This window comes from Lissotriton helveticus, chromosome 9 (genome assembly GCF_964261635.1).
Source record: "Lissotriton helveticus chromosome 9, aLisHel1.1, whole genome shotgun sequence".
Lineage (NCBI taxonomy): Eukaryota > Metazoa > Chordata > Amphibia > Caudata > Salamandridae > Lissotriton > Lissotriton helveticus.
The window spans coordinates 935,023,766-935,050,517 of record NC_136070.1 but is presented as its reverse complement, the minus strand read 5'-3'; the positions used below and the strand labels follow the sequence as shown (position 1 = coordinate 935,050,517).

The 26,752-nt window shown below is 41.3% G+C and overlaps 1 protein-coding gene across 2 annotated transcripts in view; it reads left to right on the top strand.

The window, feature by feature from the left end:
* Window positions 1-26,752, top strand: part of PCBP4 (poly(rC) binding protein 4) — a 175,631-nt gene that overhangs the window by 136,090 nt on the left and 12,789 nt on the right. For both annotated transcript variants that reach the window (XM_078661160.1, XM_078661161.1), the window contains exons 8-12: window positions 8,603-8,677; window positions 9,030-9,071; window positions 9,989-10,064; window positions 18,168-18,220; window positions 18,778-18,947. In XM_078661160.1, coding sequence (XP_078517286.1) covers window positions 8,603-8,677; window positions 9,030-9,071; window positions 9,989-10,064; window positions 18,168-18,220; window positions 18,778-18,947 — 416 coding nt within the window. The remainder of the gene's footprint in view (window positions 1-8,602; window positions 8,678-9,029; window positions 9,072-9,988; window positions 10,065-18,167; window positions 18,221-18,777; window positions 18,948-26,752) is intronic.

The window sequence follows — 26,752 nt, the reverse complement described above, 5'->3', positions numbered from 1 at the left end:
AATAACACACATGCATACCATACCATACCAAGAACCAGAGGAAAGAATATGGCCATCCTTGAAATTGTGTTTTAGTAAAACGATGTTGAAAATGAATAACCATATGTAACATTGTATGTACGAGGCATAGCCTCTTTGACAAGCATTTTGACCGAAATATTCTAGGACAAGAGTTATTAAGTCCCTGAATGTTGTTGGCGGAAGGGATAATAGCTAAATCTCAAATAATTTTTTTTCGAACAAATCATTTCAATCAAAAGTATTAGGCAATAAAAAGTTTTTTTTTCCATCAAACGTTTCGCTGATTTATCTTGAACACTCACAATGTGCATACTTCCTCAGCATTTTCTTGAAGTAAATTAAAGCTCTCAAAAGGGAGGCCATTCCTTCAAATAACACAATAGCAACATACATCACATCTCAGGGCTTCATTTCAAATCAGTATCAAATTATATTTTATTATAGCTTCCCTGTCAAGTGTAGCTAATCATCAACTCGATTTTTTTTTGAGGGGGGCAGTCAATAATTAAACGTCAAAATAGAAATGATGTCACATTTCCTAAACGGCCAATAGGCTATAAAGCGATTATTTAGCACAAACAATTTAATAAAATATATATAGATATATTTGATAATTATTGAAGTCATTCTAATTATTAATAGCCCCATAAAAAGAATGTATGAGATGCTGATTATTTACACCAGACAGGGTAGTTATAATAATTAAAAAAAATTGTAATACGTTTTTGGAAAGCTACTTATTTGAAACAAGCTTACCCCAGCTATGCTGTATGTTATTCTGTGTGCATGATCCACTTCATGTGGATATATTGGCCTGCCATGCCCTATCATGTTGGGCAGAGGGGCCCCACCCTCACCTTTTTTCCGTGCAGGTAGATTGTCTGTCAGGCTGAACAAAAGTCAGCCTGACAGGCACCTTTCATGGTCGGGCAACCAAGTGCTGAACATGTGCTAAATGCACTGGCGCCTGGCTGATTGAGGCACAATCTGATGGGTTGAAGACTTCACAGCCTGGTGAGTGTGACTTCCTCAGCCCAGCAAAGTCTTCGGTGATCCTCCCCCTCATGACGAGGGCGAACGTCACTGATAGACTCAGTTTTAAGCCCTGAAATGCCCACGGCGGACTGTCCATCAGTGATGCTCGTCACAGAGTGGGACGGGGTCAGCAGTCTCCCTAACCCCATCCCACTCTGTGATGAGTAAGGGACTGCTGCCTCCTCTCATTGACTGACCCATAAAAAGGTCTGAAACGAGAGGAGGCGGCAGTCCCAATCCTCCATGAACCAACTAGGCTTCCCTCCGTCACTCGAGATCCTCACTGCGGCCTGATAAGTGCTTTTTTAAATATTGGGTTTGTGTATTCGTGTGTGCATGCATGCTGTGAATGTATGTGTGTGCATGTGTATGTGTTGGGTGTGAGTACATGTGCGTGCGTGTGAGAATGTCCATGTGCGTGTGTGTATTATCCCTGCTGCATTGTATGGCCACCACGGATATTGATTGCACCCTCTTTATTTTTGAATACCTACAAATAATGCATAATGATTCATGACACAATAATTTATTTGTGCCACATCTTTCTTGCCGACTGACTTTTTGCCTCCTGCATTGCAGACCTTAATTAAACAGCGCTGTAGTTGTGGCAAAATGCCCCTGGGCAAGGTGGGAATGGGAGCAGGGGTCCGGAGGGCAACCTCCTTAAAAACAAGAAAGTGGCAATTACCTCAGGGGCAAACACCGGCATCAAAAGTGTGTCAGTGTTTGCCCCACAGTGAAATGTCCACAATTCTTGTGAAATTTAAACCAAGTACTTGTACCTCACTATCGGCAACACTAGGGTACCTGGCGCTCGTTCCACACATTCCCTTCAATTAGTTCATCTACACATTCACTTACCGCAGCATGTATTAGGAGATAAAACAAGACTGTTCTGCTATGTCCCTTATATTGTGGTTAGTGATCTGGAAATTTGTCCTGATACCACCATGCACTTATGATGGCAGCCGGTTACGAAACCAGCAAAGTAGTCAGGAAGATAGTCTTTTTAAAAGAATCATAGGTCCAATGTAAATTTTACTTCAATAACAGTTATTGTTTCCAAATTCATTTGTGTGGATCAGGGCCCAGTGCTTTGCAGTGATATGAAGCCCTGATACAATGCTAAAGCTAAATTGCCAAATGCATTATTCCACACAAATTAATTCATTGTAAGTTGGGTAGCACTGGTCCAGGAAGAAACCGTTGATGGTGCTGTGGAACACCCAGAATGTAACAAAGGCTATGGTGAAGAGTCTCCTTACCATAATTAATGAACTCAAGCCACCCTTAAATAAAGGCAGCAAGGACAATGTTTTCACTCTGTGTTGCATCGTTTCTTGGATGAATAATTACTCCTCAAGCTAAATGGCGATAAGACGAAGGTCGTGATCCTGGGCAAGAATCCCCTACTTAGGGGAACCCAGCATTGGCTGGAATCATTAGGGTCTCCCCCTCCCTGTCCCCTAAGGTTAAGAATTTGTGCTTTGCAGTTGATCAAGATTACTGCCGCCTGTTTCACTGTGCTTAAGTGGTTGAAAAAGATCATCTGGATGATTCCCCAAACATCCCAAAGGACTGTGGTTTAAGTGCTAATCTTGTCTAGATTGGACTATGGTAACGTCTCGTACTTAGGTATAGACCAAGCATCCATCCAATGCTGACAGATAGTTTAGAATTATTCAGCTAGACTCCTGTACAGGCTCCGAAGCATCCCTCGGTCTCTCACCTTTTCCAAGAGCTCCGCTGGCTCACAGTTTCAAAGTGCATTCAGTTAAAAACTCTGTGCTACATCTTCCGAACCAGAGCCGGAGCAGGCCAACGCCACATACAGGATCTGATGGTACCTTATCAGCCCACATGCACTCTGAGATCTCGGAACCTGACCCTGTGCACTATCCCAAGGTTTAACTTGGCTCGCATTGGAGGGCGCTCCTTCTCTGTTCTGGGTCAGAAACTGTGGTACTCCCTTCCTGAGCCCCCGAGAAACTGCACTTCCTTACTTGCAGTCCGTAAAGGCCTAAAGACCTGGCTGTTTTAAGCTGTTAATCTTCCATACTCAGCTGTGGGAAACCTTTTTTTGGGGTATGATAATAAATAATAATGACTCTCAAATGTCATACTTTCCAGGGAAGTTCTGGACTGTTGGACCCCCCTTCTACAAAGTACAAACCAAAAATATGTGTCAAAGAACTACCATCCAAAAAAATGGCCAGAATAAACAGTACTTCAAATATAAAAAATGTCAATTACAACAACCATTGGCTGTAATGCTGGATGATTAATAAGAGAAGGACGCTACTTGGCAGAGAGGAGCTGATCTGGTGCTCCTGTTCTGTGTGTTGGTGGCATAAGCTGTCCATGACAGCTAAAGCTATGTGAAGTCTCACTTTAACATTTGTAGTACAGCTTCCAACTGTAATCCTGAATTCGTCATGAAATGTTTGCATGGTACAGGCATCTGTGTGGTAAGTTGTAGAGTCAGCAAGGGCCATTAAAAATTGAGTCAGAGATAGCTTGGGAAAGGAATACCCCCTCCCTGAATATTAATGATAATGAGTTGTTATCTTTCTTGCTAACATAATGCAATTAAACCATAACTGAGAAAGCTATGCCTAATTTGTCTAATTTACAATAAATATGGTTGTGCACATGCAAAAATACTGTACATTTCCTATATTGTTTGAGTCCCACCTGCTAATTGAGAACATTTAAGTCATGCCATAGAAGTTGACCATTGTGTCTCTTTCAGCCCTGGTTACCTTCAGGTCCTTCAATGATCAATTTGCTTCTTTTTTTGACAGATTTATATAGCTCTAATGACAGAAATCTATTGAAGTCTTTTAAATGAGAACCAGTCACATTGAATAAGGTCTTACACATTTTTTTAGGCACAGAGGGATTAAATGATTTGCCAAAAATGACAGGCTGTTGAGCGAAACAAGATTCTAACCTGGTTCCCCTGTTTCAAAGTCGGCAGCTCTGTCCATAGCAACATATTCTTGCTCTAGTTGTACTGAACATCTACAGTTCCCCACTTGGGACATGCTAAGTGCTTCATGTGTTTGGTTTTGACATACATGCTGGTGACTCACACCTCTTTGTAAGCCTTTTAGGGTCTTTTAAGGATCGTGTCCCAAATTTCTGACAGTTTGAACTCCATCCCAGCCAGGATGAACTCAGATATGTTGGTGTGTTCTCGCTCAGTGTCTGTAAATAGATCTTAAAACAGATTTCTTAACTGTAGGACTTCCCGGAGCAGTAACCGCCCTCCGAATCTAAGAAACCTGTCTAGTCATCTTGGCTCATAAAAACTTCTATACCAAGAAAGCTCAATGTTGTGAAGTTATCCTGGACCCCTTTGTCTCCTTTGAGTCCCACATTAACATCCAGATTTCAGGCCTAGAATGGATCCATAACATGAAAACAATTCCAGCGCCAACTTTAGAACCATCACTGAAATATTATTCAATCCAACATTGCACTACTGAAGAGACATCTTAGAAATCTGTAACCCTACTTTATTACCAAGAAACTGAAAGTTCTCCAAAATTCATCTGCTATTTTACGCACAGGACCCTATAAAGCCAGCCTTAAGACATCTTCACCGACCTACCAAAAAGAAATACCAAGTTCGAGGCATGTGTGCTGTAGATACACATGCTTTGCATACTCCTGCCATCTAGTGTTGGGTCCGGATGTTTGCAAGTTGTTATTCTTCGAATAAGTCTTTCCAGTCACGAGGTAAGGTGACTCCGCCTTTTGGTGATAGTGTGCATGGGCATCTACTCCATTGTTAGATTGTTTTTTTCGGCCATCCAGTTTGGATGTGTATTGCTGCACTCCGGTTTGAATAACCGTTCTTCGGGTTCCCCTCGTGTGCAATCCACTTACCCTTGACAGTATTGTTTCCGTACGTGTTTCCTTGTTATCCGTGTATCAAATCACTCGACAGACTCTCAATTTTAATTTGTTGACTTTTCCACAAAGCATAAATAGGCTATCACACACTTCTCTTAAGCAATTTATCTTTCTTCTCTCCAATAATTTTTAGTTCCTCTACCAAGAACTTAATGGACATTCTATCAATCTGAAGATGACACCTGCAGTGTGGGTGCTCTGGTTGACATCTTAATGAATTCACCTGATTCTTTACCCGGTGTATACATTTTGGGCCCCCTATTTGGAACAACTTTTAATTTTATTACCAATGTTCTACTAAATCAAGCCTACATGATGCTAAACAATATTGAACTTTCACACAAAAACAGCTGTAATATGGTTTTCCCAGAGGGTATGCATGCTTAAAACAGAGAGGATCTGATAGAGAAATTGACAGAGGTGAGATAGAGAGAGGGAAAGATCACTTTACCAGTGGCACCTTAGAAGTGGATGCCCTGAGCAGTGGCCCAATTTTATTTATATAGCGCCTACCACCCCTGAGGTGACGTTAAAGTGTTTTTTGGCGAATAGCACACTACTCCAGAACCCAAGGTGGATTCATGCTAGATTAATAGAGAGAAATATATGTTGTTACTGTGAGTAGTGGACATGTGAACCTGTTAGTTGGATAAACAGAATAAAGGATGGATAGAGGAGGTCAGAGTTTAGGAAGGGGTTTTTGGGAGTTCACAGTAGTAAAAGAGGTTTGGGGTGAGTCAGAGAGTGGAATAGGAGATATTTTGAAAGAGGAATAGGATGCATCATAGAATAGTGATTTGGAGAGAATAGTTAATATTTTGTTTTCTCTGCAGTGGGAGGAAAATATATAAATATGTAGCTACATAACCACACATAAAAGGTATACATACATACAGATTGTAGCATGACATGCCTATGCAAAATAATCAGGAGATATACAATTGTATATAAAAAGCCCCATATATGTTTAACATGGATAAATATTTGCAAATTCAGGCTTTCTATTTTTGCTGTAAAATATATTTTCTATTTTCTATAATTTTCTGTATTCAAATGTATATTTGTACCCTAACATTTCAATAGTGAAGGACACATATGCTATAATCATATTTACACATTGTGACAGATGTGAAATTATACTTAAATAAACCCATAAGCATACACTTATAACCATGTATTTGTATTAATGTATTAATCTACTTACATGTGGATGTTATGATGAAAATATAAGATACATATATATATATATATATATATATACACACACACACTGGTTAATTTGTTTATGTATTTTTGAATGTATTTATTTTTTATTCTTCACACACACGCACACAGATACATACCCATATTATTTTAGTGTTTGTTTTTTACCATTAATGTTTGCATTTTATATTATTATTTAATTATTTATGATTTATGTATCTATGATATTTTTAAGTGTATTTAATAGTGAACATTTACAAATACTTTATGTATAATCTAGTTTATATATTGTAATGTGTGATAATATTAGAGACTCATTAGCATGTAGTCAAATATATATTTAATGTATGTAATGACCTATGTACATGTTAAGCATAAATATACATTTGCACATTTGTTAACTATAAATGCAAGAAAGTATGTATATTTTTATTCATAAGTAATATATGCATTTGCACAAAGAAATGCACATATCTGAATGCATACATACAATCACAGTATAAATATTTACAAAAAGACATATATGCTCCATTGGTGTCTACTGCATACTATTGCTGGACATTTGTATTTTAAATGGAAGAGTCAGCTCTTTAGTAATCTTCTGAAGATAAGATGGTTATCTTTGAGTCTTATGTTTTGGGTTAACGAATTCCATAGTTTGGCTGCTTGAACAGAGAAAGATGTTCCACCCATATTGTTTTTTCCTTTATGCTGGGATTTTGAAGTGGGGAGCCAATCTGGAGCAGCGGTTTCTTTGGTGTATGTATTTTGTTATTTTCTTCACGGTGAAAAGTGGTGCTGTTCCATGTATTGCTTTGTGAGTGATACAAAGCAGCTGAAGGTAGATCTTCTGGCAACCGGTAACCAATGTAGGGTCCATAATGCAGGGGAGATGTGGGCTTGTCGCTTTATATTTAGGACTAGTCTAGCAGCAGAGTTTTTACTTTGTTGTAGTCTATTCATACTTGAAAGAGGTGATCTACGTAGAGGTTAGCTAACATGGACTTCGATTGGAATTCATAGAGCATATTATCAAGGCCATTATCGCCACTTTATCGGCGGTTTCCTGCCGATAAAAGCGGCGCTAATGTATCGCCTGTCCTTATAATATGCCCCTATATTTTTATGCGGATCCACCATCATTGCCGTGGCGTAACACAAGCCCCTGCTGTGCAGTGAGCCCTCAACATTTCAGGGTCCCCCTACTCTTTGTGGAGCCCATAGTCAGCCGAAGGCAAATGAATATCTGTGAGATATGGGGGACTGAGAGACCCCTCTTTCTGTTCTTCAGGGGGGCTCATCATGTTGCATTGCGCCACTGCATCATTACCACATATCGTTTGTACAATAGTGCTAATGCACCCATTTGCCTCTGATATCCCAACACCCAAGGAGGGAAATGATAACTGCAAAAAATACATTGGATATTTAGGCAATTACGACTCCTATCGATCAGAAAAACCTGCTTGTCTGTCATAGATACCTTGTTGTTTTTCCTTAACTTGTCGCCTTAGCCACTTCTAGACGCAATAGGTTGCAAATTCGAGTTCAGCGAGCACTGACAAAACGAATAGGTCTTGCCTTTAAAATACAAGAACTAAGTTATTGGTTTTGCCAATGCTTGTTTGGAAAGCATCTTGATAAATTCAATAAAAAATCTAACTAGTCAACCGGGTATTACCGCTGGCCATCTTGTAATGTTTTGTCTTAATGGGAAAACCTGTTCTAGATTGCTGCTACCACATTACAGCATATTTACATGCAAGGGTGGCCATCTTGAAGCAGGAGTTCTGAAAGAAAAAGCTTTTCAAGACAGGCACTTGTGGGCACCGATGCGCCATGACATGTATGTGTCATAATGAACCCGTGACAATTTTAGCTTTTTTTTATATGGCAATTTACGATTCAAACAGATGACATATTTTAACAGCATTTTAAATTGCAAAAATGTAAGCTTGGGATCTAAAAAATAAAGAAGCAGGCCGTCTAATAGCAATATGTAGGCCATCTTGAAAAAAGAATAATTTAAGGATAAAAAAGCAAGGATGGGAGTGATGGGAGGGGGTGGCGAGGAGCTGAGGATGGTGAGATGGAAAGAAACGGAGGAGCACAGAGGTGTGGCAGTGCAACGAGGCAATGTTGGGCAAAGACAAAAAGCAATGGAAGAGCACAAATGAGTGTCACAACATTGGAGGAACTCATGGTCTGTATTTTTCTAGGTGTAGTTAAAGCCTATGATAAAGAATGCTGCCTGTGATGATAAATATGTCTCTGGTCATTTATTTATCTCCATAATATCATCAATGCATTTACAAAAACGTTATCCTATGTAGCTAGGAATGTGATCTATGTGATTCATTATACTATGTAGAATGTCTGAGTGTGTGTGGTGGGTGTTAACAACTCTTCTCTTTCATTTCAGACTAGTCCAAAGGGACCATCCATTCCCTATTGCCCAAACATGTCCCTGGGAATGGCTCTTCTCTCAGCCAATCAGGTAACGATTTGTGTAATATGAGGTACAGATTCCCTAATCAGTATTTATAACATGGGCTGTTTATATTATAGTTAATGTGGTTTGGAACCGTCTCTCCTTAAGATGGTATTGGATCAATATCCTTGGGATAGTATGGGGCTGCCAATAGTTGCATAGTCAGTAAATGTTCATCTTGACCAGTAGCCGTGAAGCTATCCCGGACGGGGAGTAGGAATGTTGCCAGTAGTCTAGTGAAGGTGGTCAGAAAGTGTCATAATCTAGTGGTATGCACAACAACTCATCACCCTCCAGGTGAAAGGTAACCAGCAATGTCCAAAATGTTCTGACTTTATTGCCTGTTTCTACTTTGTAGGGATTTCAAGTTCAGGGTCAATACCCAGTGACACAGGCAGAGGTAAGAGTTGCATTTGTTCTTTTTGGCATATTGTGTTTTGTACCGATATTCCTGATAAATCATAATAAGATCTCCTGAAAGTTCCATATATGGATTGGAAGTCGTCTTTTGGTTTCCCCATCCACGCCGAGATCCATCCAGGGAGACCTTTGCTAATATATGTGATACAGAAAGTCTGTGACATCTCAGTCACAAAAAAAGACATTTTAAGCTAACAAGAAGCGGATCATTCAAGTTCTGATGTTAAGGCAGTAAATCTGGCCATGGAAAGTCTGCGCAAATACGCTTTTCTAAAAGAGTTCCCCAAATTCCCATTATCGTACCACCTACACAACTAGGCTCACTTTACTTTGTCCCATCATCCCAGCAGATCCCCTCAGGACTGAGCACTATTATTATCTGTGGATGAGTTGTCAGCTCTAGTCTACATTCCTCTACATTCTCCAGTCCTGCCTGTGGTTTCCTAACACGTTCTCTGCCTCAGGAGGAATTCTGAAGCTCTGACTTCTCTTTCTTTCTTGGCTGTCTAGGTAAAAAAGCTGCAGCAGTGTGCCATCCTTCAGAATCCGTTCTCTGCACTCTCACAGGTGCCTTCTATAGTTCCCTTCCTCCACAGAAAAATCACCCACCACCCCTTGAGCACCTTCCCTGTTGTCTTCTCCAGACAATTTGCCACATCTGCTGTACATATCCACTAACTCCAAGAGATATGCCTTTCCCTAATTGAACAATGTGACTCCTACAGCCAGTAGCCTTGCCCAAGTCTCCTTAGGTCCTTCACTCATACCTCTCCCAATTCTTCCTTTCTGGGAGACCTGCCCTCCCACCTTCCAAGGGCTCTCTTGTTCCTGTACACTGTGCATGAGTGATGAAGCTCAGTAATGTTGTTGCCATTTCTCTCTCTTTGAATTCCCTAGGTGAATAAACTGCAGCAGTATTCCCTGCATCAGAACCCATTTTCTGCACTCTCACAGATGCCCACCATGGTTTCAGGTAAGGACATTCTCTGCCTGCTGATTGGGGCATAAAAGTAAATATTTATCCGCACCATATGCCAAGGCCGTTTGCTGTATCTAGTAGGGTCCATACCCACTCTGATTTGGACTGGCCAACATCTGCAATCCCTTGGTGGTGTGTTGGCTCATGCACGTACCTAGTCCCATACTCACTGTAGGATCTACTGATCTGTAATGATGGCACAGGTCTCATTTCCAAGGCTAACTAGGCATGGTTAACCTGCTGATTTGATTGTTTTCCCTGCCTCTCCTTTTCCATTTGAGTCTCTCAAATCTATGACAATGCATGTCTCAGTGCTTCGACTGTGTTAAGCTGCCTAATGCTGTTCCCTCATTCCAGAGCCCTCTCCTGTGTGGAAATTGTGGATGTCTTACAATCTTGGCCACTTGGGTCTTTATATCCCTTCCCTGTCCATAGGGCGTCCTATTGTGAAGCTACTTTTCTCAGTATATCTGCTACCCCTACATTTCACTACGCATTTCACCATCTTCTCTTTTGTGCCCTTGCAAGTCTTAATAACTAGCTTATTCTCATCATGGGATGTTCCTCATATTCATAACCTCTAGACCATTTCCCACAAGGGACAATGGAGACTTAGGAAATCCATTTTAGACATACATTTAATTTTAAAATAGCATTCAAAGACACTTATTTAGAAACCAGGGATCCCAAGTGATTAAGGGCCAGATGTAGGTAAATGTAATTTACCGATTCTTAAATACCGAATTTTACCAATTCGGTATTCAAGAATCGGTAAATGAGATGTAGGGGAAAAATCGGTATTATTTACCGAATCGGTAAAATTTGGTATCGGACATTCGGAATTTACCGAATCGGTATTTTACCGATTCGGTAACTTTACCGAATCGGTAAATTTACCGATTCTGTAAATTTACCGAATCGCAGACCATTGCGATTCGGTGAATTTACCCATTCTGTAAAATTTCCGATTCGGTATTTTACCGATTCGGTAACTTTACCGATTCGGAAAATTTACCGATTCTGACGATTTTCGCTTTCCTACATCCCAATTGCTCAATACCGGTCGGTAACGGCCGAAAATACTGATTTTCGGCCGTTATCGATCGGTAAAGGGCTACCTACATCTGGCCCTAAGGCTGATAGCACTTCAGAGCCAAAATGTTGGTACTTAGGCAAAATATTGAGCTGTAAATATTGGGAGACAAAAATATCGGAATAAAATATTGTGATACGAAAATATCATGATACAGAAATATTGTTGTCAAGAATAAAGGGGCATATTACCAAGGGTGGCTATAGGCAATTATCGCTGGTTTAGCGGCCGTTTTCGGCCGCTAAGCGGCGATAATTCTATCGCTCCATTAGCAAGCTGTCGCTAACTGATGTTAGCGACAGCTTTTAGGCGATAGCGAGCGTTTTGGGGCCCGCTTTGCATGTGAGCGATATTTATCGCAAATGACATGCAAAATGAGCGTACCCAACCTGTTAGCGACTGAAAGCAGTCGCTAACGTCGCTATCGCCTATTAGCAAGGCAGGCGTAGCGATGGAAATATTCCCGCTATCGCCAAAAACCAACGCCTGCTCTCACCAGTTTTTAGCCATGTTATCCAATGGGAGGTGGATAACATGGCTAAGAGCATTTCGTCGCTAATGCGTGAATATCGATGTATTCTCAGCAATATTCACGCATTTCGGCGCTATCACTGGATATTTTAGCACAATGAAGAAAAACGTTGCTAATAGCATGTTTTCTCCGCTAACATATCCAGCGATAGGCAGCGATAAAAAAATCGTTGCTAAGCCTATTTAGCGATAAATATCGCTACTTGTTGGTAATATGCCCCCTAGTTTGTAATTTTAAGTGATTTAGAATGTTTTATTTAATTGCTAATAATAATTAATAGTCTTGTAATGGGTTGTTGGGTTTGTGGGGGGCTAGAATTGGAAGTTAATTAAGTAATAATTAATATTTAAAAATTAAGTTTTAAGTATGTGATTGATAATAATTATGTTATTATGTAATACTGATTTACTTTATCTATATTTAAGGTGTGAGTTGATACTTTTGAAGGGGTATAGGGTGGGAAGCTGATTAAGCAATAATTAACTATTATTTTTTAATTTATTATGAATTATTTAATTGATTATTAATCATGTAAATTGTTTAGTAATCATGTATTTTAGTTACATTTCAGGTGTGGGCTGATGGGTTTGTAGGGGTAGGGTGGAAAGGTAATTTAGTAATAATTAACAATTTATTGTACATTTATTATTAGTTACTAATTTATTTATTAATTATGTACATTATGTAGTACTGATTTATTTTAGTTATTTTTTATTTTTGGGTTGCTAGGTTTGTATGGGTATAGGGTGGGAAGTTAATTAAGAAATAATTAAAAATATTTATTAATAATCTATAATTAAATATTTAATTGATTAATACTTATGTAAATAGGGTAGTTATTATATATTTTAGTTATATATTAGCTGTGGGTTGCTGGGTTCGTAGAGTGGAAAGGTAATTAAGTAATAATTAATAAACAATTATTTTTTCATTGTTGATTAGTTATGCAATTAAGTACAACTTATATTAATTGTGTTATACTTATTTATTTATGCTATATTTTAGGTGAGGATTGCTAGGTTTGTAAGGATAAAGGGCAGCAAGTTTATTCAGGAATAATTAAATAATCATTACTTTTTAATTTAAAATTAATTATTAAATTAGTTATGAATTTTGTAAATTTGTCAATTGTATTTTATTTTGTTAGTATATATATATCTATATCTATATATAGCAAAACACACAAGATGATGGACGGAATGTTGCACAATGGCAAAACATTCACCCTCAGTCACAGATCTGGGCTTAATCCATCGTTATTTTGCTCACCATGCCACCCCAGTTCAAACATGGCCATATGCAAATCAGTCTTGACGCTGTACCTCATGGGAACAGTCCAGCCCGAACTGCCAAGCCATGGCTTCACTGGACCGGAATCAAGCATCCTAGGACTGGTTTCTGGCTATCAGCCGTCTTCAGCCAGGATAGCTTGACTCCTGTGGCTTAGTGAGCACGGGACCCACGTCTGGGCATAACCTTCCCACATAGTGTGAACAGCAAAACACACAAGATGATGGACGGAATGTTGCACAATGGCAAAACATTCACCCCCAGTCACAAATCTGGGTTTAATCCATCGTTATTTTGCTCACCACGCCACCCCAGTTCAGACATGGCCATATGCAAATCAGTCTGACCCTGTGCCTCATGGGAACAGTCCAGCCTGACCTGCCAAGCCATGTCTTCCCTGGACCGGAATCAAGCATCCTAGGACCGGTTTCTGGCTTTCAGCCGTCTTCAGCCAGGCTTGCTTGAATCCAGTGGCAAAGTGAGCAATGGACTCACGTCTGATCATACCCTGCCAACTTATGGCGAACAAAGCGGTCCTAGGATGCTTGATTCCGGTCCAGGGAAGACATGGCTTGGCAGTTCGGGCTGGACTGTTCCAATGTTGATTCTGATATTGCGAAAGTGATCCAAATATTTCACTACAGCTATGCACTTAGGCGGTCATTTTAGTTGAGATTTTTCTGTACCAATTTTTCTAAGGCTTCTTCCGAACAGATGATATCTAGTCTTTAGAGTGTCCAGGAGAGTAAATATTGTGTGAATCTGTTCCCACCTGATTAGGAATTAGCCTGCATTGGCGTCTATGCTGCTCTTGAGGCGAGATGAGGTTGGGAGGTAGAGTGATAGTCACTACCACTCATAGCACCTCAGAAGGGACTCAAGGACTAAGGATGAGACAGGTGAGGTAGGCTGCTATTACCCCAATCCTTTTCATAGGGAATCACCTGACACAGATAAATACCTTTTTGTGAACCTCCTACAAAGGAATACCAAATGCTGACCAAAATGGCCCCTTCTATTCTCTCTGCTGTTCTTGCGGACATGGAGGCAGCACCCAGCTTCGCATCCATGTGAGATGGTGCTTTCACCTCTGAGCTTAGCATGCAGTATGGACACGAAAGAAATAGCAAAGGAGGGGGGTCTTACTTCCCTTACGCTGCCCTTATTACTTTTAATATATTCTCTTGATGAGATAAATTCATTAGGTTACGCTGTATATAATTGATGATACTCGCTTCCCCATGTTTAGGAATACAGGCTTGTAAGCTAGAGCTGGAGTAAATCACAAGATTCAGTTTTGACTTTACATAGTTTTAATGTTCTTGATTTGATGCTTTTGTTTATAATTTATTTGTTTATCAGCTTTAGGAAATCTCTTATCCACAGATTTTCTACCAGAATTCTACATGATGTTCACTTCACTGAGCAACATGTGTTTCACCCTATTGGGCATCTAAGCCTAGGGCTTTCTCACAGGTGTATGGTAATGATAATAGAAAATGCAGGTTACATGAGTGATTTTGACTTGTTGTACCACACAAATTCCTGTGGCTCACTGGGGCAGAAAATGGTAAGTTTTAGGGTATTATTTACATACATTTAAATTAACAGTTTTCTTCTTGTAACCTGTATAATGATTCCCTATGCCAATTAACAAATACATTAAAGAATAACATCATATTAAAGACACTTAAATATGTAAAGTTGTTCCTTAATTTCTTAACCTGCACTCTGACCTTACACAAAAGAAGTGTGCCTGTGACATCAGAGCGTCGTGGTGGTGCAGTCTGGTTGCAAACCCGAACCTGACTTCTCTAGCCCAAGCATGGTGTGTTGCCTTCCCTGGACGGGATTCAAGCTTCCTAGGGCCGGTTTCTGGCATTACAGCCGTCTTCAGCCAGGCTTGCTTGAATCCAGTGGCAAAGTGAGCAAGGGACTCACGTCTGAGCATACCCTGCCAACTTATGGCGAACAAAGGGGTACAAAAGGCACCCTTTTCATAGACAGTATCAGATGCTTTAAAATACTCAACTTTTGACAACACAGTGCCTTCAACCAAAGAAGAGAACACCAGCTACGTTTAATAATTATGGTAGTTTCTACTTGTGAAAAAGATTTGATAGATACAGTGAAATGCTAGGAGAGTACACACATGAAAATGCACACATTCGTGGGGGTGGTGTGGAGTGCAAAAAAAGATGGAATTAGGCCCAGATCTCTGTACTGGGGTGAATGTATGACATTGTTCTGCATTCTGTCCATCAATTGTTGTTTTCACATTCGTGCAAAAGCACACCCTCACAGAAGCAAAGTTAATGACAAACGTATGAGCAAATATGGAAGAACATTTTAATTGTGTAAAGTTCCAGATCCTTTTTTTTTAAAAACTTTCTTTTTGCTTTTCATGTTCATCAATTGTTTTTCTAGGCCTAACCTTCAACAAAACAACAACATTTGTACACCTAGAGAAAGATACAACTGAAGCATGCATGAGGAAGTAGCATTTTCTAGGTGCTTCTTTGTTGTACATGAAGCTAATAAACCACACTGGGCTGTCTTGAAGGAGTAATTTTTAGAGAGATTCTCTCTTGTATTGTACGTGGTTGAAGGAAAATTGCTCATGAGCAGGAAAATTGCTCATGAGCAGGTCACAAAGCACTATTTCCTCTTGTAATTAGGCTGCAACAGCAGCTGATTTATGGCACATACCCCTAATAGAGATCTATCAGGTCACAACAAGATGATCAGTTCATACTTCTTAATAGACATTTCTGATTCAATTCCAGTTAACATGCTGATGCTCAGTTTAGTCAGACTTTGCTAAAGCCTTTATGGAAGGGTGTTATTTCCTCAAAGTTCTTCTTCCAGTTACTGTGCTCTAGTAACCCCTCCCATGCTTGTGATGGAAGCGTTCCGTCACGCCCCTCGGGTGGGCTGTGCTGGTGACGGAACGGTTCCGTCACGGCCTGCTCGCCGCGCCTGCGCGGCGCGAATTCCGCGCCTGCGCTGAGCGTTCTATTGAGCGGGCGGGGCCGTGACGGAACCGTTCCGTCAAAAGCACAGCTCACCCTAGGGGCGTGACGGAGCGGTTCCGCCACCAGCGCGGGAGCGCCACGCAGCCCCCCCGCCCCTTAGCACTGCGGCGGAAAAGCCGCCGCAGTGAAAGGGTAAAATAGGTTATGAATGTGAAAAAGATCCCATGATAGTCAAGAGAAAGGTGCTTGCTTGTAATGCTAATTTTTGGTCAAGTTGAGCTTCAAAGCCTATGGGAGAATGGTATGCATTTCTCACGTATTGTCTTCAGAATTGAACTACTCCAGAGCTAAATAGCAGCACTGGAGTATTGCTTTAGGGGGTTTTCCAAAGAACGTTTAGACTTAAAGGTACAAAGACCAGGTTTCTAAATATTGGGATTTCTTAAAACTTGTTGATGTATAAAAACCTATTCTGGGACCCTCTCCACCTTTTGGTAAATGTTTGTGATGTTATGAACTTGTGAAATATTCCCATTATTGTTACAGGTAGGTAACTTTTCTTTTTTTTTGTTTAAGTACCCTTACCTTCTCTCTGGGATCCTTAATTGTGTGGTGACAGGAGAGTCTCTAAATCTAGGTACTTTTGGTCTCCTTATCCTTGCACTTCCTCGAGGACCATCTCAGATCATGACACAGGTCTCAGTACATAAAATAGCAGGGTCTAGTTGCTACTTCCATCTCCCTAGTATCTCTGACTTTCTAATCATCACATGTTTAAATACATAGTCTGCTTTGGCCCAGCCACTGCGGTCCTGTTCCTTGATTCCTTCTCCTGCAGTGACGGTGCAGGTCTAGATATCAACGCATATATATCCCACCTATCTTTGACAGTGACACCTCAAAAACACCCTTTCTGCTCTGCTTGTGGGACATGTCCCTATACCTTGAGTTATTTGGCCTGCAAATCTTTGTAATATCTCCAGCTGTGCTATTCTGTGTTCATTGCACATTCCTTAGTACCTAGGCCGCTTTGGCCTAGAAATCTCTGGCCCCTGCCTCTAACACACTCTTTCTTTGCTGATCACCAACTTGAACTTAGTAGACTTTGCTGTGACTCAGAGTCTGGTTGGCCAGACCTAGAGCTGAGATATATCTTTAAATGAGCCACTTCCCAGTAAAACTATAATTTGCCAGTGTTTATAAATTGTGTCACCTGGCTGACATATCCAATGAAAAGTCGGCCAACAGACATTAAAGGGACGTGACAAAACATAATAATGTGGGGCGTGTTTATTAGCTGGCGCATTGCTTTAAAGGTCAGAACCATCAAACAAGTTATTTTAAATTTCACTGAGAGTCACTCCTGTTTTCTTCCATTTCAAAATAAAGCGCCAAAAATGTTGCACTATGGAGGAGTCTGACTTTCAAGCTCTGATCTTACGTCATCTGTGGAGGGTCTGAAGTGCCTCTCAGTATGATCAGACGCCATCTCATACAAGTTTGGGCACACAGCACCCTTTCCTACAAGGCCCTCCCAGCCAAGTTTGTATGAGATGTCAGTCTGTCCTGCGAGATAGACCATCACGGTAGAAACTTTCATAGCCTGTAATTGTACTGAGACTTCTGTTCAGTAATGATCTCTCTTTCTGTCTCCCCCACCAACTCCCTCACCTCCCAATATCCTGCTCTCCCTCTCCTGTACCCTGTTCTCGTCTCCCTTCTTTTTATCTCACTCCCATGGGTCTGCTTGTCCCATCCTTATCCCACGCCTTTCCTTCCCTCTCTCTTGTGCCTTCTCCCCTGCCTTTTCCTCGTCCATACCGTTTTTCTGCCTCTCTATCTTGATTTTGTTCTTCTCCTTATATTACTCTTACATTCTTTCTTTCATGTTCTTTCTACTCTCATCTCACTGTTGCCTCCTCCATCACATATCCCCTTCCACCTGCCACCACTTTTCATCCTCTACTGTGCCAACTTTAATCTCTTCCCATTTAATTAAACCCCTTCTTCCTATGCTTTATTCCATTCAATTTCAATTCTTTTTTTCTGTCCTTTCTCCTTCCCTGCCTCCATCCATGCATTCTTGTTTTCCCTCACCTCCCTTTCACGAATTCCCTGTACCCTCTCGGCCTCTTGCCCCATTCAATCTCCTCTCTACTCTTGCCTCCTTCTCCTTCTCTTTCCTTTCCACCCCTTCTTCTCTGCAGCTCTAGAATCAAGTGCCCCCACCACCTCCCAGGAGTTCCTCATCCCTAATGACGTAAGTGCTGCTCTTCTTCCCACTTAACACCTGTCTCCAATGTGATGAGGATGGGCTGTGGGGAGACCACAGAAGCACTGCATTGTACGCAAACTATATTCCGCGCTAACTTTCTCTATTGTAGTTGGACTTTGCATTTGTTACTCTATATAATGGTGTCTATGTTATTTGTTTCCATAGAACTTCTCTATGTTTCTATCCCCTAAAAGCTCTTCTCTTGTATTTACAACTCATGTTTACACTCCACTGTATTTGACTCCCTTGCCATCTGACAGACAATCTAATTGTATTTGTACTGAGACTACCCTGCCATATAATGTTTGCCCTTCTTGTTTGCTCTCTCATGTGCCTGTCCCCTTGTAGTTCCTCTCCCTATATTTTACCAGCATGTACCTTTACTTGGTTCTTCATTGTATTAGTTCTACTCACCTCTTACCCTATATTTATCATCTAGATTTTAACCAGCCTTGCAGTTCCCCACCTTTCCCATCTTCCGCTGCTTCTTTTCCTTAACTTGCACCTCACACTTCATCTCTACATGTGTTTACATCCAACAGTGCATTGGTTGTGTGATAGGAAGACAAGGAAGTAAGATCCGGGAAATCCGTCAGATGTCTGGGGCTCTAATTCGAATCGGGAGTCAGGAGGAGGGAGCGGCGGAACGGCTCGTCACCATCACGGGTACCGCCAACAGCATCACTGTCGCTCAGTACCTCATCACAGCCTGGTAAGAGGACAAAACAGGGCAGAACAAAATGCATATGTCCCATCCCCTGCCCATCATCTCCTGGCACCAGTAGGGTCAGGATTCCACAAGATTATTGCAACTTCCCTACTCCCACCCCACTGCCCAACATGGCAATAGCCACTAGGGGCAAGCTTCAGCCTGATGTAATCTCTCCCTCTTCAGGTACACCTGATGCAAGAAGAACCAAGAGAAGCCCAGATAATTAATATCTCTCTGTGAAACCTCTGCCACCAACATCTGGAGGGCACCTATGGAGCATTACTCTCTCTGTCAGTGCCTAAGAAAGCCTATCTATCAACCCATCAATCAATCAGTGTTCTTGTAAAGTGCAGTTACTCACCCATAAGGGTCTTAAGGCACTGAGGGGGGTGCAGTCTGCTGTTTAGTCGAAGAGCCAGGTCTTGCGGTCCTTCCTGAATTGAGGCAGAGATGGAGGAAAAGTAGATCCAGATAGACCTGGAGCATTACTGTCCCTCAGGGTGAATGACAGTCTGGCACCTTCATTGCCCAAAGAGGATCTCTCACCCCTGAGCACATCACAACCTGTCACCAACATAATACATAGAACAATTGTGTTTTAGCGCCGGGACGCCCCTTGGCTGGGGCAGCCGTGCGCGTTACAAGTCCATATAACATTAACATTAACATTAACATTTTATTGTGCAACTATAGAGTAAGGATAATGTTTGGTCTAGACTAAGGGTGCATTTTACCAGTTCACCTGCCAGGTTAAACTTAAACGGTGGGATGGTGTTGTGGCCCACTGACCCCTAGTCTCCACTGTTAGCGGTTTGAATGCAGGGTTCTTTTCCTGTAAAACATGTTAGACAATCAGATATATACACAGAATTTTGCACAGTATAGAAAGAAGAAGGATAGTTCCAGACGTTCCAATTCACAGAAAATGAAAGCTTAAATATGCAAAAACTGGCCAGAAAACAAACTGAAAAAAGAAAGGTCTCCGGAGAGCCCAACTGACCCTTGATGTTGAGTGTTAGTCCTGTTCGGGAGATTTAAAAGTCACAAGGAATTCTAAATATGTAAAATAGTTTTCAACTTTGATGTATTGGAGAACACATGATGTGCTGAACAAACATGCCTTTTCAATCTTATTTATTAGTCAGGTACAAATGTGAAACAACAAAAGAAACACACCAGACCCCATGGAAGTGTTACGTCAACCCCCATATTAAGATCCATATTCAGAGCTCCTGGTTATGAAAATTCTGAAACTGTGCAAACCACATAAACAAAATTACAAAACTATAATTAACTCTTAGATGCATGAGTGAATCTCTATTGGATGCAGCAGGAGGGATACAGATGAGACAAAAGACAAAATCAAGTCAACATAACACCTGTCTAAGGAGCCTGCCATTCAAAATGAATTTTCCAACTTTGAGACCCTTTTTAGGATTTCCAAGGCAGTCAGAGTTTACTGGGCTAAGACTATGTCAATCAGAGCTATTACCACTGCTGTTCTAGGGTTTATCCCTACTAATGGACCCAAAACCGAGCACACCCCTTTGGAAATTGACTCTCAGACCTCAAGCAGTCCAAGACCAACTAAGTGAGGTGGCGTGGGCTAGAAACTCAGCCTGCCACAAGTTAACCAACACAAGTAAATAATTTAATGTCAGCCAAAGCTTGTTCTTTGGAAAGGAATAGCAGCAAATTTATTAATTATTAGTGCAATACAGTGTAGCAAGAAAAGGATCTGTGCTATATTGCGCTGGGAGAGAAAGCATTGCAGAGACATAGCAACTAAGATATGGCGCTGCTGCTCACTCCCCTAGTGGTGGTGCACAAACAGGCTGCCTAGTGCTCCATACACACCTTTACATCATAATGCTAGGCGTGTGTATGATGTCTATCATATGTTTTGTACTGGAAGAGTCCCCTTTCACTACACATTTTATGCTTAAATTAACTTGTAAACTTTTCACACATTGGATGTGTACTGTACAGTGTATCACACCTGTTGTGTGTGAAAGTTAGGGGAAATTAAAAGATTTCTTCTACTTGGAGCTTGCCTCAAGCAGGTGTTATTTCTTGGCTCAAAGCCCTGTCTAGCAATTTTAGTTGATAAAGCTATGCATCAAAAACTATTGGTAGTAGCGTGGGAATGCCCACATAAAACACATTGGATGTTTCCATGAAGACAAGTAGTGCAACGTATCTTAAAGGACTATGGGGCATATTACCAACAAGTAGAGATAATTATCGCTAAATAGGCTTAGCGACGATTTTTTTATCGCTCCCTATCGCTAGATATGTTAGCGGAGAAGACATGCTATTAGCAACGTTTTTCTCCATTGTGCTAAAATATCCAGCGACAGCGGCTAAATGCGTGAATATCGCTGAGAATACAGCGATATTCACGCATTAGCGACGAAATGCTCTTAGCCATGTTATCCACCTCCCATTGGATAACATGGCTAAGAACTGGTCTGGGCAGGTGTTAGTATTTGGAGATATTCGCGCTTAGCGCAAATATTTCCATCGCTATGCCTGCCTTGCTAATAGGCGATAGCAATGTTAGCGACTGCTTTCAGTCGCTAACTGGTTGGGTACGCCCACTTTGCATGTCATTAGCGATAAATGTCGCTGACATGCAAAGCGGGCCCCAAAACGTCGCTAACACCTAAAAGCTGTCGCTAAGATCAGTTAGCGACAGCTTGCTAATAGGGCGATAGTATTATTGCCGCTTAGCGGCCGAAAACGGCCGCTAAAGCAGCGATAATTGCCTATCGCCCTGCTTGATGATATGCCCCTATTTGTGTTACTTTAGGGGCTACTTTTCAGCAAGTAAAAACTTTATCTGTACGTTGTGCAACCTTTTGTCGTTTTGCATGACTCTGCCGTGGCAAAAATGTTGGTAAATCGGCCCCTAACTATTTCACTCAAACACACACAACATAATCAGTACACACAATCACAGTGGTAACCAATTATGCTGGCATATATTACTACTATATCTCAATGATTATTAGGCAGGTTTCCTATACTACTCCTACCGGACAAGCTCCTAGGGTATTTATGTGCAATAGCACTTGGCTCGTCATGGGGGCCCTCACAGGGGCATTTGTAATTTAGTTGCCATAGGGTCTCTAGAAAGATTACTGCCCCACGGTTGAGTAAGTGGGTCTCCAGATTCCCTACCCTTTGGCAGTAGTTTCTTCCCTCCACTTTATTTGCTTCCAACAGGTTTGCACTGTACCTTATTCATTGTCTCACCTTGGGCCTGATGTACTGTTCCCGTTCGCAAACTAGGCATGTGCAGTTTGCAAACCGACTGGCTTGCAAATGAGAATGCAATTTGTGACGTGACCTGTGCAAATTCTTCATTCGCAAAATGGCCTGCCTAATGAATGCTAATTAGGGAGGTCGCAATTTGTGGCCCCATGTGATTGGCTGTCAATGCAAGGGTGTGAACTTACAAAGATCATCAGATCACTGCCTCTAAATTTGAATTCCCAAACGGGAAACGTTTTAAAAATAAAAAAAATATATATATATATATATATTTGATGTTTGGGAAGACATTGGGGAGAGCAAGAAATGGTCCTCTGAATCACTGCCTATCCCCTCCCTGCCCTCTCCCCCAAGGTCACTTGATGTGATTGTCAAACAGGAATCAGTTACTACCTCCTTTGAAGTTGCGGTAACTGCTCAGTTTGCAACTGCAAATGCGCTTGTAAACCACTGATACCTACCATATCGATGCCCCATCTTTCAAGTCGGAAATGCTATTCTCACTCGCAAAATGGATTTAGCATGCTCATGGCTTGTTTCTTGGATTCTTCCTATGGCCCAAACACAAAACCTACCTTTGAAACAACCTAGGCTCTATTTTTGAGTACTTAGGACTTAGGCTGGCACAAGCCTGTCACTCGATGTGGTTGTCCAGTACTCTTGGTTGCTGCACCCACTGACTGTAGTCCACTTTTTTAATGCCATATGACTTATTAATACTTAAGTTCTGAAATGAAACTTGTAGGCTGTAAGTTCTTCTTTATCCTCTGTGCATGGTGCACATGTTTTGACTCCCACTGCAAGATCATTCCAGGATACTTAGACCTCATCCTTGCAGAGTGATGCAGGTCCTACCCTGATGTGGTAGTGAATGTCTGCAACTCATCCTGCTTCAGCCCCTTCATGGCCCCCTTCTGAGTAGCATCTTCCTCATGCAAGGACATCTCCTGTCCCCCTCCTAAAGAAATGGTCAGCTATCTCATTTGAGTGATCCTCTCCTGGTAGTCTTAGGTGAAGTCCCAACATTTCTGGTCCCAACACTGGCAAGAATTGATGGTGGATAATCCAACCCTAGAGCACAAAGGGTATCTCTGTTGCAACTGGTGTGGATCTCCAAGATTCCTGTTGAGACCCAAAACAAGAGGACTAAGGCAAGGGAGGCTTCCAGACTTAACTACCTGTTCATCTGTGGGGGGTAGCCTTTCCAGGGAACAATGGGCCAGGGCAGGAACGCCCTAGCTCCAATGGGCCTTTTGTATTGTGTCCTTAATATTTATTATTTTGATCAGCTTCAGAAGACCCCCAAAAAGTGGAGCCATGCCATACACATTCGTTGGCTGGACTCTCCTTCCAAACCGCCATTTTAAGTAGCGCTTGAATGCAGCAAATACAAAATGGATCACAGTGTTGCTGGCCATTGGTGTCATTCATGCTCCATATAAACATGCCATACGGTGATCACATGTGACATCGATGCCCCAATTGGATTGGTGAAGGATCCTATGCAGGACACAAAGAGCCTAATTTGAAAAGTTGGGAGAACCCAGTAGCAACTCTCCCTTGGCATGGCCTATGGTGCCATGCCACTTTAAATGGTATTGCTGCCACCTCTGTCAGTCATCTACAGCCAAGTGGGCTGATAGTAGTCACAATCAATAGAGAAGGCACACATGGCTTGCCCCTTTAGACAACAGAGCCCTGCTCGGTCCTGTCTCAGTCCATGTGACAATGGAACCTCCAACGCATACATCCGATTGTCATATGTGCTACGGTAGGGGTCAAAAGCTACAGCTTCCAACGTGAATTTGAGGGTTAGGCATGTGCTCTCCAGAGCTGTGAAAGGGACCTTTCTCCAGCGCAGCACCCATCCTCACCTCAGAGATATACCTCCAACACACCAGGGGGCATATTATCAAGCAGGGCGTTAAAATTATCGCAGTTTTAGCGGCAGAAAACTGCCGCTAAAGCAGCGATAATGGGCTTGATAATATGCCCTGGAGAATTCCAATAGAAGTCCACGTTCACACCAGAACATGGGTTTGTATTGGAATTCACAAGGCCATATTATCAAGCTCATTATCGTCGCTTTAGCGGAAGTTTTCTGCCGCTAAAACGGCGATCATTTTTTACGCCCTGCTTGATAATATGCCCCAAGTACTGCTCCCACCAGTTACCTAATTGGCTTGCACACCAGAGATCACTCAGATTAATCCTCTCCTGTCTGTCCTCTGCACTTGGGTTTTTAACGTTGCAGCAGTGTTAATATGGGTAAAAAAGTATTTCTACCCCTGTGGTCTAACTAAAGTTTCATGAGTAGCCAAGGGACGCCTTTGTTTTTAGATTATTCAAGTTGTTTATCAATTCCAGGTACAGAGCTCAAGCAACTTCAGCTATCAGTGTCCTGCTACCTTAACCATCAGATGTCAGACTCCTGCTTGGGATATGTTGTACAGAAGGTGTTCTTCTCCCACATGTTGAATCAAGTAATATTGACAATACTTCTCCCACAGACCCCTGAACATTGACAGTACGGATAGTAGAGGGAATATTTCTGGAATTTCAGATTAGCTCCCCAACTCAGTTTGTCCAAAGATACAACCTCATGGACAATCTCAGAATATTTTCCACAAAACTGGTCTTGGGCACATTGTTGGCTAAGGCTTATTCTACATCCTTTCTAGTTTATCGGTTTCAAGTTTATCGGTTTGGGCTTCCACTCATAGCTGCGCCTTTCCCATCCCTTACATATAAAACTAAAGAGAAAAAACGCCAGATACAGCGTTTGAGCCACAGGAAACTGAGTGCATCTGTGTCAAAAACTAAGAAAAATATTTAGGCAGGCAGACAGATTCCTTCAGCTTTCCATGTAAGCCTTTTTCAAACATCATAAGTCAGTGATGTTCATTCACAGCTTAGAACAAATGTTCAAAATAAGGCTATTAACTCACAGCAAAAATATTCACATTAGATGATGAAAAATAAGAATTGAATATATTTCTGTCCAGACCCAGTCAAAATTCGGAGAGTTATCTTTTTACTTGTTAAAAGATGCTGTTAGGAGTGTAAACATAACACGACAAGCTAAATAAGAGACCGACACTTAAAAATAGATAAACAATTCTTTAGTTTTAAACATACCAATTGTTAAATTTATACTGCCTCGATCTAATTTTAGGTCTAAAAACCAGCTGAATTCCTTTTTTAGCAATTTTGAAAAATATAGAGAATCTGAATGAGTATACAAAGGGAGAAAAATGTTGATGACACACGCCCTGATTTTTAGCCAAAAAGCAAATTATTAAACTTGGGAGCCATTTCTTATTCCTTCGGTTGACAACTGCTGATATGATGCGTTTACCTCAAAATGAAAATGTTCAACACTTTAATAGAGTAATTCAACATATTTATAAGAATATAGGTCCTATTTTAAGGACTGGTATACTTTGAGCTACCTGGTTCATCTTTCAACTTGTTCACATTAATAATTATAATAATAATCTTTATTCAGCAGTGATCACAGCCATAAAAGGTAAAAAAACAACATATAAAACACAACATTTCATGTAAAATTAATTTTAAAAAATTGTGTGAAATCGCAAAACCCTAGCAGCGCTCAGTCACATCTGGAATTTCTGGATCTGAGTGCGGCTTTCAAGAAATTCATTACAACAAAAAGCGTTCGGTCATTAGGCAGAAGCTGCAACTACATTAATGCGACAAGGACTTGTCTGACTCTAAAGTCTTTTAAAAGGGGTGTAAGAAATAATCTTCTTGGGCGCGTAAAATATTTACATAAAATAAATGTTCACATTACAGCCGCCATGAGTACTGGCTATGAAGCATCTCTCACCTGTATGCATACAGAGCAACTTTCACTTGTTATGTATAGTGAACTGGCACTAATATTGTATATGGAGCATGCCCATCACAGCTTAGGACTAGAATTACCCAATGAGCATCTCTCCTCACCATGCCTATGACAGCCTTGCACCAACACTGTGCCCTAAGCATCTCTCACCTCCATTCTTATCACACCTTGGCACTAGCAGTGGATACAGATAATCTTTCACCTCCTGGTGCCTTGTTATGTTATGTTATGTTATGTTATATTTATTTTTATATAGCGCACGGCTACTCATAAAGAGTGTCCCGGCGCTTTAATAATGAGACCTACAGCAAAATAACACAACACAGTAATAAAAACAGAGTTAGGGCGTAACAGAAAGAGAAAAAAAAGCAACCTAAAGGGAGAACAACCAAGTTTTTAGACCCTTCCTAAAAGCAAATAAACTAGTGGCTCCACGGAGTGTCAGCGGCAGGGTGTTCCACAGCTGTGGCGCCAGCAGTCCAAAGGAGCGTCCTCCAGTGCGCGCTCTCTTTACGCGCGGCACCGTCGCCAAGAACAGAGATTCTGACCTGAGAGAACGGGCCAGGTGGTAAAAGGCGAGTCTCCTTTGGAGATACTTAGCTCCCACAGCATGAAGGGCTTTGTAGGCCAAGGTTAATGCCTTAAAGGCACCTTGTACCAT